Source organism: Schistocerca nitens, chromosome 1, assembly GCF_023898315.1.
Source record: "Schistocerca nitens isolate TAMUIC-IGC-003100 chromosome 1, iqSchNite1.1, whole genome shotgun sequence".
NCBI classification, from domain to species: Eukaryota; Metazoa; Arthropoda; class Insecta; order Orthoptera; family Acrididae; genus Schistocerca; species Schistocerca nitens.
Genome location: NC_064614.1, coordinates 734,201,816 through 734,220,466, shown reverse-complemented (window position 1 = coordinate 734,220,466; position 18,651 = coordinate 734,201,816). Strand labels below are relative to the sequence as shown.

The following is an 18,651-nucleotide window of genomic DNA, read 5'->3' as shown; positions in this document are numbered from 1 at the left end:
AGGATAAAATACATAAAGTGAAAGGTTATTTCCAACTCGTACAAAAACCAGGCTGCAGTTATAAGAGTCGACAGATATTAAGCATTGGTTGAGAAGGTTGTGAGACAAGGTTGTAGCCTATCCTCCATGTTGTTCAAACTGTACATTGAGCAAGCAATAAAAGAAACCGAGGAGATATTTGAAGAGGATATTAAATTTTAGAGTGAAGAAATAAAAACTTTGAGGTTTGTCTATGATAATATATTTGGAAGAGCAACTGAATGGCTTCGATATTGTCTTGAAAAGAGGTTATAAGGTGAACATCAACAAAAGTAAAACATGAGACATGGAGTAGTTGAATTAATAATGTGATGCAGGAGGAAGCAGATAAGGAAATGAGATACTAAAACTAGTAGATGATCATCTTAAGTTAGAAGCTCTTCTATCCGTGTTTGCTTATAAATAGATTTGTTTTGGGAGAGTGTCCGCCTTATTAGTTACTGGTAAGCGTAACCAAAACATGCCCACTCGTAAATTTTCGAATTAAATAACTGTTCTACATTAACTTCTATGTGGTTGAAGATGACAAACTGTGAAAGAAAACAACTGCATTGAATTACATAAAATACAGGAAATCCACAGCACGTGGTTCAAGGTATATATACAAAATTTTGTCCGTTTTTCAAATGTGTAAATACTGTTTTTAAAAACTTAATTTGTCTGGAGTGCAGCCTTCTTCGGAACTGAGACATCGCCGATAAGCATTTCGGGCAAGAAGACAATTACGACTGAAGAATGCTGAAGTTTAGATGGGTTGATCAAGTAACTAAATATGAGAGACAGCTTGACTAAAAGAAGGGATTGGTTGAAAGGAGACACTCTGATGCATGAAAGGATCGCCAATTTTGTATTGGAGGAAAGCACTGGGAGTAAAAGCGGTAGAGGAAGACCAAGGGATAAAATCAATGAGCAGGTTCAACTGGATGTAAGTTGTAGTAATTATTCAGATATGAAAGGTCTTGTGCGGAACAGAGTAGTGTGAAGAGCTGCTTCAAGCCAGTGTTCAGACTGAAGATCACAACCAAAACACCAAGTTATTAGAGCCGCAAAAATTCATCGAAAATACTTTGTGCAGAGACAGAAAATGGGGTTTCTAAGCTCTGTTGCTACTAGCTCCAACGGTGAATAGCACAACATAAAAAAAAATAAAAAATAAAAAAAATAAAAAAAATAAAATAAAATAAAATCGCCCCTCTCTCTCTAAAAATGGAAACATAAACTTACTTTTCAGTTTGGTTCTCTTTATTTCCAAAATGCCGAATTATGTGACTAATTCTTTCATTCATCAGACGCATACATTGCTTCGTGATAGGCTGTGTCATTTACCCTCTCATTTCAAAACACGGAAGAAAATGGAAGCATTACACAAAGACACACTGACTGTACACTATCAAACTTATACTTCAGCACATGTTGATTAAATTTTCATCGCCCGCATCTCGTGGTCGTGCGGTAGCGTTCTCGCTTCCCACGCCCGGGTTCGATTCCCGGCGGGGTCAGGGATTTTCTCCGCCTCGTGATGGCTGGGTGTTGTGTGCTGTCCTTAGGTTAGTTAGGTTTAAGTAGTTCTAAGTTCTAGGGGACTTATGACCACAGCAGTTGAGTCCCATAGTGCTCAGAGCCATTTGAACCATTTTTTGAAATTTTCATCCTTATGTGGACTTAGTTTTAGTTCAGAAAACCACCATCACTATAGATGAAGGATGCTTATCGTCATCTTTCGAACTCTAAAAAGTCGAATCATTGGCATGAGGGACACAACATCTTAATGACTGACCAGAATACCTAACTGCATATTCCAGTGGGATAACAGAAGACCCCTCACTGAAGTGCACACCACAAATGCCCTTAGGATTATGTGGATAACTGAGTGGTCTGCCCTGATTCGTCACTCCTAGCACAAGTCTGAGATGATAGGAGGATGTATACTTTCATCTAAGTTGCCAGCCGGGGATCTTCGTGAAGCGACACAGTAGGTGTTTCAAGCATGCAAGAAATTCCTCAAGCTGACATTCGTAGGCTGTTTGCTCCCATGCTACAGTGAATACAAGAGGATAATCGTGCCCATGGAAGTCACGCCTCATACGTTGATGATGATGGACACCAGTTCTAAATGAAATGAAAGTTCGATAATTTAGTACTCATTATTTAATGAACATCTTAGTGAAGTTTGATAAATATCAGTCACCGAACGTCTAACACTTTCCATTTTTGTCAGTGTATACAGCCGAAACCTGTAGACTATAATATAATATCAGTTCTAGGTTGTAAGAGCTGCTTTGGTGCACATATCAAATCCATGTTGGTATCACTTAGCGTCGATGTTTCATCATCCGCCCCACATGTAATCTAGGAAAAACATGGCTGCTGCCAGAGGATTAGTCAACCTCTAAATGGATCTGCATTGCTGCACCGCTGGTTTATATGCGGTCCATTTTGTGCAACAATATTGTAGCAATAGCACCATCAGTAGTCTGTAAAAAGTTTCATCTTTCATCTTATGAGACTTCTGCGGCATGCATTATAAAAATCAATGCAATACCCTGTGGTTTACTTTCACAGGTTACTACGGTGCGGGGAACGAGGTTCTCATGCAAGAAGCACTTGTGCAGCGTGGACCTCTCGTTGTCGACTTCATGGTGTTAAACGACTTCCGGTCCTACACCAGCGGCATCTACAAGCACATCGAAACAGCAGCCTCGACACGGGAATTCAACCCCTTCGTCGTAAGTATGGACTACACTGTATCATGGTCACGATAGGTTATAGAGGTGAGAAGCATACTAAGAGGAAAGTGCCCAGTGCACATACACGTGTGCTCAGCAAAAGTAACAAAGTCCTTGAGGTAAACATCAACCATCTCACTGTCAGCTATATAATGTTGGTAGTTCAAGCTGTAGCGTCAACGCACTAGTACTGCACTTGCGCCAGTAGAAATCGCAGCAGCTTGTAGACACTGAAGTTGCCGCCGACGCTACAGCCTGAACTACCAACATTAGCCCACTTATCACATTGAGACGGCAAATTTTTTATCGCAAAAATTCACTATTCGTGTTGCGTATGCGCGTAAGGCACTTACCACTTACAGTGCCACTCTTCTCTGAAACAGCCGACACCTTCGTCTCTGAAACAGCCGGAATCTCATGGCGCCATTATAGTACAGTACCCATCAAACCATTATTGCAGTACTGTGCCTCTTGTCTTTTTATAGTACGGTACCCAACAAGCCATTATTGCAATACTGTACCTCATCTCTTTTTTCGAAAACACTCAGCATGTCGCTTAAATACTGAATTGGTGCTTAATCCCATACAGCGTGTAGTTCCAGTATAACTATCCTCAATTAGGCCTGAAAAATTACGTATTGTTTCACCAAGGGAAACTTTAAGCACATATAATTTCAACACATATGGAAATCGAAGCGTTTAAAAGCCTGTTCAGTTGTCCTGATTTGGAGTCTAACTATAGCTTTTCAGTGCCCTGCTATTATTGTATAGTGGGTATTGTAAATTTATGACATGCATTCTCACACTTGTTATCTCTTTCAACAAACAGGACACATTTGCTAATGTATTGACTCCCTGGCAACAACGCTCACGTTCTTATTGCACTTTTTCACTGAACTTAAGAAGTGTGTGGCTATTTAGGTACCTAACTCGTTTTTTAAGATGCTGTACTACAAAGTGAAACGCAGCCACTAGCTTTCTCAGTTGAAGTTGTCTATTCTGAAAGATGTTGCGTTTCTGTGGTTTATTAATATGTTTCCAACAATATGTAGTCTACTTGATGGACTTATATTCTCTCTCATAAATATTACCAGGAGTCTGTAAAAATGGTTCAAATGGCTCTGAGCACTATGGGACTTAACATCTGAGGTCATCAGTCCCCTAGAACTTAGAACTACTTAAACCTAACTAACCTAAGGACGTCACACACATCCATGCCCGAGGCAGGATTCGAACCTGCAACCGTAGCGGTCGTGCGGTTCCAGACTGAAGCGCCTAGAACCGCTCGGCCACACCGGCCGGCTCCAGGAGTCTGTCCTAAGGGTCATCAGGCTCACTGTCTTTGGTGTTTTGAGAGATGTTTGCAGTTTCGTTTTTAAAACGTGTCGGTGGAGTCAGTCCAAACAAACTCTGTTTATAGTACACTTCATGCGACGCTCCAGGTCAATGGAAAACATCGATCGGTTCGTTTCTCCACAGCAGTTTACCCTGGTGACCGTCTTTTCCCGAACCGAGGCATTCGTGGTAACACGTTCACACAGTTACACATGTAAAGCTGGTTCATGACTTCGGAGATGGTGTATCATACGGTCGCAAACGATTTCACTGCAATCAAAAGCGCTGATAATCGCACGTCTTGTTCATTCTGCACCCTGACTAGGCCAAGAGATCGTCATCATTTTCTTGTGCCTTTGTCCTGCTTTGGCACAGAGTTGGCTTGTTATAAACGGATCTGCCAAGGTTAATTTTTGAGGCGTGGTCGGACCCTCTTCTTGTCACCATCCCATTACCCCCTGAGACCGTATATGTGCACTCCAACTCTCTGCATGCAGTGTTATTATATGAAAGTGACCGAAGTTTTCTAAATGTTTGCGATACGTGCAACTGAGCTGGGATTTCGGTACCAGCCCAGTATTTGCCTTGCAGTGTGTGGGACACCACCTAAAAACCACATCCAGGGTGACAGGCACGTCAATGCTAATCGTTAATCTGCCAGGCGGATTCGATATGGGGACAACAAACCTCCCTGTCGCGGAAGCGGCGATTCTAACTCGCACAGCTAATCCTTATTTTTTTCGACCCTGGACAGGAAGGGTAACGACACAAAAAGTGTCTATTTGCCACCGCCACTTGTGTCCTAAGAAAAAGAAGAAATGAACCTCTTCAGGCGTTGACACCTATCTATGCCTAACCCAAAACAACTACCCTGTTTGTTACTGGGTGGGGGTTGGGGAAGTAAGAAAGAAAGAAATCAGGTGGAGGACACACGGGGGAGCGACGAAAGTGAAAGGAGTTGTGTAGGGGCTTGTTTTGTTTTTTATGTACCAGAATTCCAGGAGTCGCTCACCCCTTCGGATGGTGGATCATTCAAACGTGTCTTTTCGATATTTTAATGGGAATTCCGTTTGTAGTTCATTAGCACCATGACGGCAAAATAAGCATTAGCATCTCACAGCTTGGACGTTCCAGCTGAAAGGTGGATCATGAAAGGCGCTCCATAGAAAATTTGAAGAGAACTGCTTGTATCTGAGGTTGCAAATGAGTGTGCAGTGTTGATCAGTAAGGTACGTCCAGTAACCCAGTTCCAATTTCTTGTTGGGGCCGAAAAGCTATGGTCGTGTATCCAATTCACTGTGTTAGCTTTTGTTGCAGGGTAATGAATCACGTCTTGGAACAAAAGCTTCTGGAAAGTGATCTGAGTAGGTGTATGTCAGATAAGGAAACCCAAGATACGCTCTGCAAGCCTCCAGACGTCAGACGATGGACCACATGAGAATCACTGTGTATCTATGTCCACACCACAGTGAACACATGTCAGCGAGGTGGATGCAGTGCAAACGAAACTGGTTGACCTGCTTGCCATTGATGGTGAGAAACAGGCTGATTGGACACTGGTTTTGAGAAATCCTGTGTGTACCACTCTCCATACACCTGGGGAAACTTGTGTTCAGTGGAATTAGGGGCCCCGTACTTTTGTAATGGATCACCTGTGCCTGGAGAATTAGTGGAAGTGGTAAGGAGTGGAGGATATAACTCAATTCCAGAAAGATATACCGAAAGTGATAAAAGGGGAATGGAATGTTCGATAACATGACAGACTGGCGCATATTCATGTGAAGTCAGTCAAGCGAGGCTCGTCAGGCAATGGGCCCGGACTTTCATTTGGCAGCTAACAAATGGTTCAAATGGCTCTGATCACTATGGGACTTAACATCTGTGCTCATCAGTCCCCTAGAACTTAGAACTACTTAAACCTAACTAACCTAAGAACATCACACACATCCATGCCCGAGGCAGGATTCGAACCTGCAACAGTAGCGGTCACGCGGTTCCAGACTGAAGCGCCTAGAACCGAACGGCCTCACCGGCTGGCCGGCAGCTAACAGGAAGGGATGTAACTCTGTCTGGCATGTGGAATAAGCCAACCCCATCACGCCCCCATGGGAGGGCAAGGGAGGCATATTGAACTTTGAATAACATCCCAGTACAGCCAAAGGATCCCATCGTCATCAACATACAATGGGCAAGGGTAATCAGGAATGGGAAAACTCGTGCCATATGAGGGATGCGAGAGGCACAGTAGACACTCACGTGTCATACGTGCTATACAGTGTTGAGGGATCTAAGTTAGTGATCAACAAGGCCACCCAGATCATTTGGAGGAGAGTCTGCTGCTTGTCGCCTCCAAACTGTGGAGATCATTCATAAAATAAATACCTAAGTAGCACACAGTGGTGGCCACACTTATGGGAGCGACACATCTCTCAGGTAAGCCTTCAACAATGAGCAGAATCAGCGATTTGGAAAAGTTAAGAGAACTGCCTGATGCCTCCCCATATGTCGTCATCCATGATAGAGCCAAGTGGGCATCATCCTCGCTGTGTAGGTAGAGAACGAGATCATCAGCATAAGACATACAATAGAAGTAGTACATATGTAATGACAGGCCCCCCAGATGTTGGCGAAGTCCCTGGAGAAGGTGTTCTAAAACCAGAGTGTACAGTATCGTGGAAAGTGGAAAACCCTGTTGGACACAGCGCTCGTTCACTAGAGACACGGTGAGGCGTCCATTATAGAGTATTCTTGAAGTAGCGCCGCTCAAGAGGTGCATTACCACTATTACTATATGAGCCGGAGAACCCTTGTGCTGGAGGACTGTGCTCAGAGACATGTGAGCGACACAGTCAAATGCCTAACTGAAGTCAAGTTATGCCAATGCACCAGGCAGACATCGCGATCTGTTGAGTGTGATCACATCCCTGTAACAGCAAAGGGCTGTATGAATATATCACTGTTGAGTAGAGTAAAGGGGCAGTAATCACAGATCCATGACCCTCCAAGCGGTTTAGGGACCAGGATGATGACACTATCAAGGAAGGTGGCTGGGATCGACGTTGTGAGGGACATCAGTTCTCGACAGATGGATGCTCAAGTAGGTACTAACACACAACTAAAATACTTGCAACATTCGAGGAGGAGACCGTTAGGCCCTGCGAACTTATCGGCAGCTCACGCCTTGAGAGCTTTTAGGATTTCATCTGTGGTCATGTTATAATGTTCTGCTCGGATCGTTACATTTAACTTAACTTTCTATTGCATGGAGTTCATTTTGATGAAAGAATATAACAGTTGCCAACTTCACAAAATTTATTGACAACTGAATTGCATACTCGTCACGTCAACAAAAACACTGACTGACATACTTCACAGGTCTCTTTGACAGGCTGAAAACAACAACTCAACAACTAACTTGCAGCCTCTCTGAATCGCTTTACATAGAATTTTAACAATAAATTTCAAAGTAACCCATTATTAATTTTGTACAATTTTGATGTTAAAATCAAAATTTACAAAAGTAAAGAAACTGATGTTACAGCTGAATAAGGTATAAACTACAATATCATATTATATAAATTTTTTAGTATTATCTGTAGTTTTAAATATTAAAAATCAATCTGAACTTTAATTACCGTTTGAATTTGGTTACTAACATTCAATGGCAGTACAAATCTCGTGCTTTATCCGACTACATACGTAAATTTTACAAATAAGGCCTTAAATTATGAAAATCGGAAAGTTGTGTGGTGTAAACAATTGGAGTGTTAATTAGAAATGTAATTACAAAGGATATTAATTACAGAGGAGGACATAAAAATAGATAAAAAATGAAAATACATCGCTTGGTAATAACTTTTAAGCTGTTTCTCAAGATAATGATGTTCTCTGTGTCAACCCACCAATCAACTGCAGTTAAGGTAATTAGAGGTGCCAACCAGTTATGCCAACATTTCTTGATTAAACATGTAACTCAGCACCTGTACAAAATTTTGTTAATGACAACAATCAAAAATGGCTCTGAGCACTATGGGACTTAACTGCTGAGGTCATTAGTCCCCTAGAACTTAGAATTACTTAAACCAAACTAACCTAAGGACATCACACACATCCATGCCCGAGGCAGGATTCGAACCTGCGACCGTAGCCACTCCAGCCGGCTGACAACAATCCCCTGACAATCATGATAATATACGTCCTTCCAGAACATTCTATATGCTTTCACAATGAATATCAAATGTTTTAGCAAACTGTACAGAATGATATATATATATATATATATATATATATATATATATATATATGTGTGTGTGTGTGTGTGTGTGTGTGTGTGTGTGTGTGTGTGTGTGTGAAAGCGTTGGTATGTTGATAGACACACAAACACACACACAAAATTCAAGCTTTCGCAACCCATGCTCGCTTCATCAGGAGAGAGGGAAAGACGAAAGGATGTTGGTTTTAAGGGAGAGGGTAAGGATTCATTCCAATCCCGGGAGCAGAAAGACTTACCTTAGGGGGAAAAAAGGACAGGTATACACTCTCACACATACACACATCCATCCGCACATATACAGACTCAAGCAGACATAGAGTCCTTTTTTCCCCCTAAGGTAAGTCTTGTGTTTGTTTGTGTGTCTATCAACATACCAACGCTTTCGTTTGGTAAGTTACATCATCTTTGTTTTTAGATATATTTTTCCCACGTGGAATGTTTCCCTCTATTATACATATATACAAGTCCGTAGGAAGCACTGACTCGTCCGACAGCCACCTGGATGCATGGAAGAAGGAACTGTGTGTGTGTGTGTGTGTGTGTGTGTGTGTGTGTGTGTGTGTGTAAGGTGGTATCAGTCTGTTCATTAGAGTCTTGGGGAAGGCTGTATCGTTATAATGTCTTCCTGAAGTTCTTAAACCACGTCCTCTGATATATAGTGTTAACATTGAGTGCCTCTACCTCCTCAATTAAATTTGGGAGATGTGGGATGGCAGCGTACAGCAGCCAGGTGAAATATGAATGGAAAGCGTGATCAGTGGTGCATTGTATATGAGATCTTGATGACAAGTCCAGTGTTCTATGAGGAGGTGGTACATTGATGGTATTTTGTGAGTCATGCAGTAATGAGAGCAGAACCGGACAAGAGTCTCTTCCAAATGTCACGTGAGTGAAGTGATCCGCACCTTAGCATGATGCATTATCGCCTGATGGAAAGGAGAAAATGTCATCAAAGTGCAGTCATGTAGGATCTTGTAGTAAAAGTTCACAGTGCTCACATGCCAAGCCTTGACATGTTAGCCACAACTCATCAATGCCTGCATAGAGCCGGTTTCATGCAGGATAGCCACCAGGATAGGGTAGATGTGTAGGTGGGGTGGCATCAACGACAGAAGGCCTGCACATCCTCAGCAATCTGTCGGCAGTCATGGACAGTCAGGTTGGCAATGTTTAATTTCCACAGTCCACAACTGTGCCACACCTGTTGATAAGTGAGAGTGAAATTGCAGATGTAGGCCTCATGGTCAGAGAAAGCCAGAAGCTAAATTTTGGCATGTCGAGTGTCTCCAGCAAGGGAATGTGTTAGATATGTACAGTCAACTGGACAAGTGTGCCGTATAGTATATGAAACCTGCATGGGTGCCATGAACCTCCACCTATGTGTTGATAAACTGAAGTTGGTCGATGATGACAGAGAGGGCTGCATGCAGGAAATGTCGTGAGAGTTGATCAGTAGGCCCTTGTGTGGAGTAGAAGTCCCTACCAAGAACCATGTCATCCAGGCGACCCTAAAAAAGCGACCTTACTTTGTCAGCAAAGAAGATGTGTTATTCTGACATTGACTGGAGCTAGACAGTGCATATACATTTGGGATCCAGAAACCAAACAGCGTGAGGGCCACACCCCTGGCATCAGAAAGGTACACTACATCTTCAGTGGGGAGCCATGCGAGGAGCAGGACTCCACTACCGTTATCAGGGGCATGGGAGATGTGGGCCGTATAGCAAGTTGGAGCATAGAAATCAGTAATGATCACTTCTCAGGGAAGGGCAGTGTTGACATCAGCAGTGTACATGGTGTCTCTGAACATTGCCAGTTTATGTGGAGCCTGATTGATGGCCAGATTCATCATCATAATGTGGTAGTGTAGTGGATGGGCTCTCCCTAATGACACAGAGGGTCCTGAGGAGATGTCCAGCTGTTTTGAAACATTCAGTGCAACCACTGTGGCTGCAATCACTGGCTGGAAGCTGGGTTGGGCATCAACATGGCACACACCCCGACAGGTGAACCAGCATCCCAATCTGCTACATCATCAACATCGTCAGCCGAGGAGATCCAAACTTGTGGCAGGTGACTGCCACACCCATTGAGGGCTAAGTGTAGTGACACTGCCATGGTTAGATCTGGGGAACATCCCTCCATGTAATCTGTCATTATCAGGTGGGATCACAGGCGGTGGAAAGGATGCTCCCCAGACGGGACATTGGGAGCAGCCACTATTGTTGTCAGGGTGCTCAAAGGGGATCAGTGTCTGGTATCTGGTCGACTACCCGTGATGCTACATGAATAAGTGTCTTGTTGGAGGGCTTTGACTTTGCTTCTTCCGTTTTTGGGGCGCCCTCTGCTTTCAGAGGTTCTGTTCTTTGTTGGAATGTGGCCATTTGTCATCTGAACTTATGCACATCTGAAGGAAAGCAGAGGTAGGCACCACACTTAGTTTGCTGTCCATTGCAGTGGACAGGCTGTTCATTGACCTCTGTAGAGTTGTTGGTCTCATTGCCATCAGAGGAGATGGTGCAAGTGAGGTATCATTTGCTCCATCATTTCCGAGGGGAAGTTCCAACAGAAGAACAGGTGATTCCTGAAGTGACGTATCCATTTTGTGCATGGCTGATGCGCAGGTGTTGGGTAAAGCAGTGACCATCAGTTTGCGAGCTGTGTCATCAGTTGGGATCTGGAACAAATGACAACAGAGACAATCAGACCTAACATTGTCCTGTTGTCCACATCCGTATATGTCTTTGCTGGACATGATACATGATGATGGCTCACGCACCATCTATCAGCAGATAGGATGGTACATATTTTGACAGTTCAATCTGATCGCTCAGACATCATTTAAAATGTGGTATGTTGTGAACATCTGCCATTTTTCCATTATGTGGCCCACTATGTTGCCATGGGATTGGAAGGCTTCAACAATCACATATTGTGCCATCTCAAAAGGGAGTTTGAACAGCCAAATTGTTCGAAAACCAGAACCAGTGTGGTCTTCCATCACCTCCCCAATTTGCCTGTCAGAATGTTTAGACTTTGGTCTGTGTGAGTGCTCTCGAATTACATCAGTGCATGCTTACTCCATAGTCATTTTAATGTAGATGATGCTGCTGGTGATAGAGAAGTAGATACCTATCACTTCTTGTGAGACCAGGTGCAGCTCTTCATGAATCAATTGTTCAGTTTCATAAGTGCATGTTCATGTAATTTTGTCATGGAATGTAACTTAAGTGTCACTCAGTGGTAAGAGTGCAACATGAGATACAATATTCATGAACACTATACAACTCAAACACTGTGATGCACAAATAAACAACTTCATTAGCAGACCACTGCCTAGCGTGTATAGTTAGTCCACACATGACCATGGTCAAAAGCAACTGCCACTCTTCTTGTTGCCACCCCATTACCCCATCTGAGATTGAATATGTGCATCCCAACCGTCTGCGTGTAGTGACTGAAGTTTTCTAAATGTTTGCAAATCATATAACTGAGCCAGGACTTGGATACCAGCCCAGTATTCACCTAGTAGGATGTGGGAAACCATCTAAAAAACCACATCCAGCCTGGGCTGTACATCAACCCTCATTATTAATCCACCAGGCAGATTCGATCTAGGGCCATCAAACCTCCCTTTCATGGAAGCAGCACTTTTAACACACATGGCTATTCAGGTGGGTTGTCCGAAAATACATAGTTTGGGCCCAAATACGCATCAAAGCTTCAGACTGGTGGTGCCAAGGTTTCTTAAAACCCATCCATCAGTATAAAATAGATGCAATGACTGCACTTCTTAAACTTTGGTTGGGAGGAGCAGTAACCTCACTGTCTTTGCACGAAAACCCTTGCCTGAAAACCGCTCGACAGGCGCTGTTGTACTTGCATGTTTGAGAATGGTTCACAAGTTCAGATATAGTGAATTCCGTTATAGTACTATTCATGCTGTAATTGTAAAAAGAAGTACAAAACTTTGAAATCTGTTTTAATGTAGAGTGTAAACAAGCAATGTAGAGACTGAAGAACGAAATGAAAAAAGTGTGGCTGTGGACTTGGTGTTTCAATTCTAGTGTAGCTTTGTGTGATAAAGAGTTGTTACAGGAGTAGCATCCTCGACAGTAATCATTGCACCCCACAGAAAACAATCAATACAGATAAGATATAGTGGTCACGGAACATGTCCTCTTCTACCAATACATTATTTCAGCATGTGGTGACCAGTGGTGTCACGCTTCTACATCAGAAAGAATTGCAATTGTCATGTTCAGCAACATTACCAATGAATCCCCAGTAGTACCTTATTTAAAACAGTAGGAAGAAGGTCTCTGAGAAAAATTAGATAGATTGGGCCTGTTATTTGGGTTAGCATTAGATCTAGCCTAATGATGTGATCACAGTTTATCCCAGCTCATAACTCCGCACTGCACCTGTGCTGGTAACTTATATAATTTACTGTAGATTTCTTGTACATACATACTGGGTTGGACAAAATTATATAAACAGCAAGAGAAATGAACGCTTGAACATGAATGCAGATGCTAGCAAAGCCTGCTGGTTGTGCTCCTGTATTTGACCATAAACATCAGCTGTGAAAGTGTTGCAAGTGTTAGTCATGGTCAGAGCAGTGTTATGTGTAGTTATGGGTGCTTTATGTTGGACCTAAATGAACTGGAACATAGGCAAGCTCTTAGTGCTTGCATGGCAAGTGCCTCCATAGCCAAGGTAGCTGATGTGATTGGTGTTTCAAGATGCACAAAACCGAAAATTTACACCACATACAGGGAAAGAGGAAAAACATCATCCACGAAGTCACAATGTGTCCAAAAGTGTGTGTTGAATGATTGTGACAGATGGTCATTGATGGGGATTGTGACAAAAATAAGAGGATGACAGCCACAAAAGTCACTGTAGAGCTGAATGTGGTACCTTCGAACTTTGTCAGCACGAAAACAACACAAAATAGAGCTCCATAAGCAGGGAACTAGAGGGTGAGTTGGAATATGAAAACCACTTGTCAGTGATTCAAATGTCACGGTAGGAAAAGATTGTGCGAAAGGCAAAAAATCTGAATTATGGAACTACGGAAGTAAGTCATTCAGTAGGATGAGTCTTGTACACTGTCTCTAACTTCATGCTGAGTTTACGTCCCAAGAATAAAATAAGGCTGGGATTCAGTTATGATTTGTGCAGCAATACTGTGGTACTCCTTGGGTGCCGTGGATACACTGTCAAGGATTATGTGATCACTTTGGCTTATCATGTCCATCCCATGGTACGATATTTGTTCCACAATGGTAATGCTGTGTTCCAAGGCAACAGGGCCACTGTTCCACAGCTTCCATTAGCCAGGACTACTTTTGTGAGCAAAAGGACCAATTGTCACATCTCCCCTGGCCACCACAGTCACTAGACCTCAGTATTATTGAGTCTTTGTGGACTGATTTGAAGAGAAGGATGCACTCCCACTGTCCACCTCCACCACCGTTACCTGAACTTGACACAATTTTGCTGGTAGAATGGTATAAGATTCCCTTTAAAATCATACAGGACTTGTATTTATCCATTCTGAGATGACTGGAAGCTATTTTGATGCCAACGTTTTTCTACACCAAATTAGGCATGGTAATTTATTGTGTTTTTCGTTGGTGTTTCCACATTTTTGTCCACTGTCTGTATATTACATATAATTGCAAACAAGCACAGATCATAACAATCTAGAAAAAAAGGAAGTGGAAGATATTGACAGAACTACCATCATATCAGATTTATTTAAAGTAGAATCAGCTTGAGTTCCGAAAATGCTGAACATGGAAAACTCATCTCTATCATTACATACACTCATGAACCAAATCATTAGACCATCTGATTAATAATCCACTGGTCCACCACTGGAACACAATACAACAGTGATAATGCATAGCATGGGTTTGACAAATTCTGGATTGCTTTCCAGAGAAGAAACGAAGATTTAGGGTTTAACATCTCATTAACAGCACAGTTATTAAAAATGAAGCACAAACTCAGCTTATGAAAGGATATCAGCTGTGCTCTTTTCACAGGAACCATTCCAGCATTTACTTGCTTGGATCAATTTAGGGAAATCATGGGAAACTTAAATTGGAATGGCCAAATGGCGATTAAATAGTTGTCCTCCTGAAGGTGAGTATTTTCCAGAGAATGTGGCACTCAATGTCTACACACAGGTCACACCATTTCCTTAAATTACTGTTCAGTGGTTTTTTAGTTCAGGGATGGCACCCAATAGCACCTCAAATGTGTCCCACTAGGTTCAAATCAGGTGAATTTGTTGGCTAAGACATCAATGTGAGTCTATTATCATGCTCCTCAAACCACCATAACACAATTCTGGTCTTGTGACACAGATAATTATTCTGCTGAAAGATCCCTTCCCCTTAGAAGAAAACGTCAGACATGAAGGTAATTAGTTGGTCCACAATCGTGTTCATGTAGTCCACAGTTGTCATGGTCCCTTTGGTTACTATCACAGGTCCCATGGAAGGCCTGGTGAATGTCCCCCATAGCATCGTACCTGGATTACCATGCACCCAGACACAACCATCAGCCTGTATTTCTTGGTTTCCAAAATGCATTTGACTCAGTACCAAACCTACACTCAGTGTCAAAAGCACAATCATATGGGGTATCAAGTGAAATTTGTGACTGGATTGAGGTGGATCCAACATGTTATCTTGGATGGAGAGTATTAGTCAGGTGTAGAAGTAACTTCAAGTATGCCCCACAGAAGTGCATAGGACCTTCACTGTTCATGTTGCATATTAATGGCCTTGCATACAATATTTATAATAAAATCAAGCTTTTTGCAGATGATGCAGTTATCTATAATGAAGTACTATCTGAAAGAAACTGCATAAATATTGAGTCAGATCTTAATAAGATTTCAAAGTGGTGCAGAGATTGGTAAATTGCTTTAACTGTTCAGAAATGTTTAATTTTGCACTTCACAAAACGAAAAAACGCAGCATCCTATGACTATAATATCAGTGAGTCACTGTTGGAATTGGCCAACTCATACAAATATCTGGATGTAACACTTTGTAGGGATATGAAATGGAGTTCAAATGGTTCAAGTAGCTCTGAGCACTATGGGACTTAACATCTAAGGTCATCAGTCCCCTAGAACTTAGAACTACATAAAACTAACTAACCTAAGGACATCACGCACATCCATGCCCGAGGCAGGATTCGAACCTGCGACTGTAGCGGTCGTGTTGTGGGGCGGCGGGTAAAATTAATTGTTTATATAAATGTAGAATGTTCCTATTATTTATGCTGTTGTTTTGCCGTTCTCAACACTGGCTCTCTAACTACAATTTTGGCAACCAGAAAGTGATTAGCAAAACGTGAAGCCTGTAATTAGAATTCCTAGTGCCCACTACATCTGAGAAATACACTTATAGCTACAGCTTATCGCTCTGAGGAATTATGAGATTGTCTGGGATTTATAATCAAAAACGATCGTGAAAAAACGCTTGCTATATTCTGAAAGTCACAGATGAAAAAAAAGAATCCACACAATCTAACAGAGCAGTTCAGAGTCTAATGCGCTGATGCAACTATAACTGTCCAAATTAAATGTTTAAGTGAATGCTCGCCATAATTTGATGATTAGGTTCATCAAACGCCACGCTAAAATAATGGTAGAATGTCTGTCCCGCGGCGGCACGTGAAAATACAACATACGCAAACTGAAGATAGATAATTAAAGTCATCCCAGAATTAACACTTCACTCGAAAATGATTTCATGGTTACGCGTATCCCGAGTAACTTAATACGGCATCTGAGGCTGTTTATAGCAATGATACCGACGCGACGTGACTCCCGACACAGATTGTGTGCGATTCAACATCTGGAGAGAACTGGGGCCTTACTTCCTCGCGCAGAGTTCTTATATATAAAGCCGCAGTGCGGATGGCTAAGGGAGCCGATGACACCGCCTTCCTTGCCCTTGCCCCCACCCTACAGCGCTCCCAACACCTTCTCCAATCCCATCTTGACCGATTCACCGCTTGGTGCAACCAGTGGTTGCTCAAGGTCAATCCCTCCAAAACCCAGGCGATCATTGTAGGCAAAACCACCCCTTCCTTCCGCCTCCTTGATTTCTATCTCACCATCTATGGCCGTCCTATCGCCCTCACTCCCACCCTTAAGTACCTTGGCGTCACCCTCGACCGTCGCCTCTCCTGGACTCCCCACCTCCGGACAATCCAAGCCAAGGCACGCTCCTGACTCAGTCTCCTCAAGCTCCTCTCCAGCCGTACGTGGGGTCTGGACCCCTCCACCATCCTCCACACCTATAAGTCCCTCATCCGCCCTATCCTTTGTTATGCCCATCCGGCTTGGATCTCCGCCTCCCCTACCTTTTATAACTCCCTCCAAATCCTTGAACGTCATGCTCTCCGCCTCGCCTATCGCATCCGTCTCCCCTCCCCCACGCGGATCCTGTACGATCTCATCCCCTTCCCCCACCTCCTCCTTTTCCTTGAAAGGATACGGATCCTGTACACCTCCCGCAAACTCGATCCTCCTCACCTGCTCGTCTCCCCGATCCTCTCCCACCCCCGCCCGCTGCCGCGCCTGTATTCGCACGTCCCACCCGGTCTCCATCTCTCCACCCTCCTTACCCTCTCCCAAGGTGGCTTCCACCAGCTCCCCCTCCCTGATGATGCCCTCCTCCCCTCCATCTACCCCTCCTACCAACTTTGATCCTCCCGTCCTCCTCCTGTGCTTGCTCCTCTGGGCACCCTCCCTCCCTTCTCTCCCTTTTCCCTCCCTCCTCCTTTTCTCCCCCCTCCTCCCCTGGGCCTCCCCTCCCCTGTCCCTCTCCTCCTGCCCCCGTCTCCTCAGCCATTGGCATCCTTTTTCTCCCCTCTCCCCCACCTCATCCCTGTTCCCCTCTTGGCAGGTCCCCGGACTCGCACACGCTAAGTGGACATTCGCGTGCCGGAGATCACCACCATCAGTGTTTCGTGTGTGCCATCATGTTTAGTGTTCAGTGTTCACCGTGTTTGTGTCTCGTGTCAACAATTTGTAGTGTGCATTGTCTTCGAGTGTGAACGGCCTCATGTTTTTTATGTTCATGTGTCTACTGTTTTTTCTCCTGCCGTTTTGTTCCAACCCATGTGTCTTCTCTGTTTTATCATTGTACTATCTTTGGCTGAAGAGCGGCGTATTGTGCTGCTGCCAGCCTACCTGTTATACTGGTATTAAAATCACAATAGAGGGAAAAAAAAAAAAAAAAACGGCTAAGGGAACGCCTGATCAAATCGGCTCTCCCAACTAGCCGCTGGGCTAGTATTGCATCACTTTAAGTTATTAAATAAATCATCGCTTCCTTTGCTGATGGCCGATGAAGCTCTCAATTTAAATGTGCATTCAGCACACAGGTAAGTAATCATAATAAAAGTCTGACGTGGCTAAGTCAATTATTTTGGGCGAGAGAATTAATTTAATTACACTACACGCAGTACTCTGAACTTGCTCTTTGGGGATACGCTATCGCTATAGTTTTATAGTCATTCAGTTGAAATTTCTCACATCTTTATGATTATAGCGAATCTCCCTTCTACTTAAATTTAAACATCCTAGCCTTATTTATTCGCCTACTTAATCTATCTTGCTTCCTTAATTTCTAAGACAAAAACCAGAAAATCATGAATTTCAACAAAAATTTTAATTTGTGAGATCCAGAACACTGTTTCTACTAAACTATTATGAAAAAGGAATCTAAATATAAATTTTTAAATCTCTAGCTCATTTCTGTTGCGCCAATGATTTTTACAGAAAAACGTCCAAATTTCGAAAAGTGTGAAAGTTATTAAACTGATATTCAACACATATTGATTTAGAATTACTTCTGACATGCTAGAAATGTTTCAGGTTATTTACTTGATTTTTAAAGTATTGCGCCACATTTATGACGTCAGAACTAGTTACAGCGGACTGGCTGGCACACAATGGAAAGACTGATGTGAATTTATTACGGCGTGAGTAGGCTGCTTCCCTACAGCGTGGTTCCAGACTGAAGTGCCTATAACCACTCGGCCACAGTGGCCGGCTGAAATGGAGTGATCACATAGTTTCAGTCATGGGTGAAGCAGTTGGTAGACTTCAGTTTACTGATAGAATACTGTCAATTTATAAAGGAGATAGCTTACAAAACACTTGTGCGACCAGTTCTAGAATATTTCTCAAGTGTATGGGACCCATCCCAGACAGGACTAACGGGTTATTAAACATAT

General features: G+C 43.0%; 1 protein-coding gene across 1 annotated transcript in view; it reads left to right on the top strand.

Moving 5' to 3' along the window:
* The window catches only part of LOC126236904 (dipeptidyl peptidase 1-like), an 82,712-nt gene that overhangs the window by 60,034 nt on the left and 4,027 nt on the right, over positions 1-18,651 (top strand). Inside the window, exon 9 of the mRNA XM_049946554.1 lies at positions 2,602-2,765. Within this exon, the coding sequence (XP_049802511.1) occupies positions 2,602-2,765 (164 nt within the window). The remainder of the gene's footprint in view (positions 1-2,601; positions 2,766-18,651) is intronic.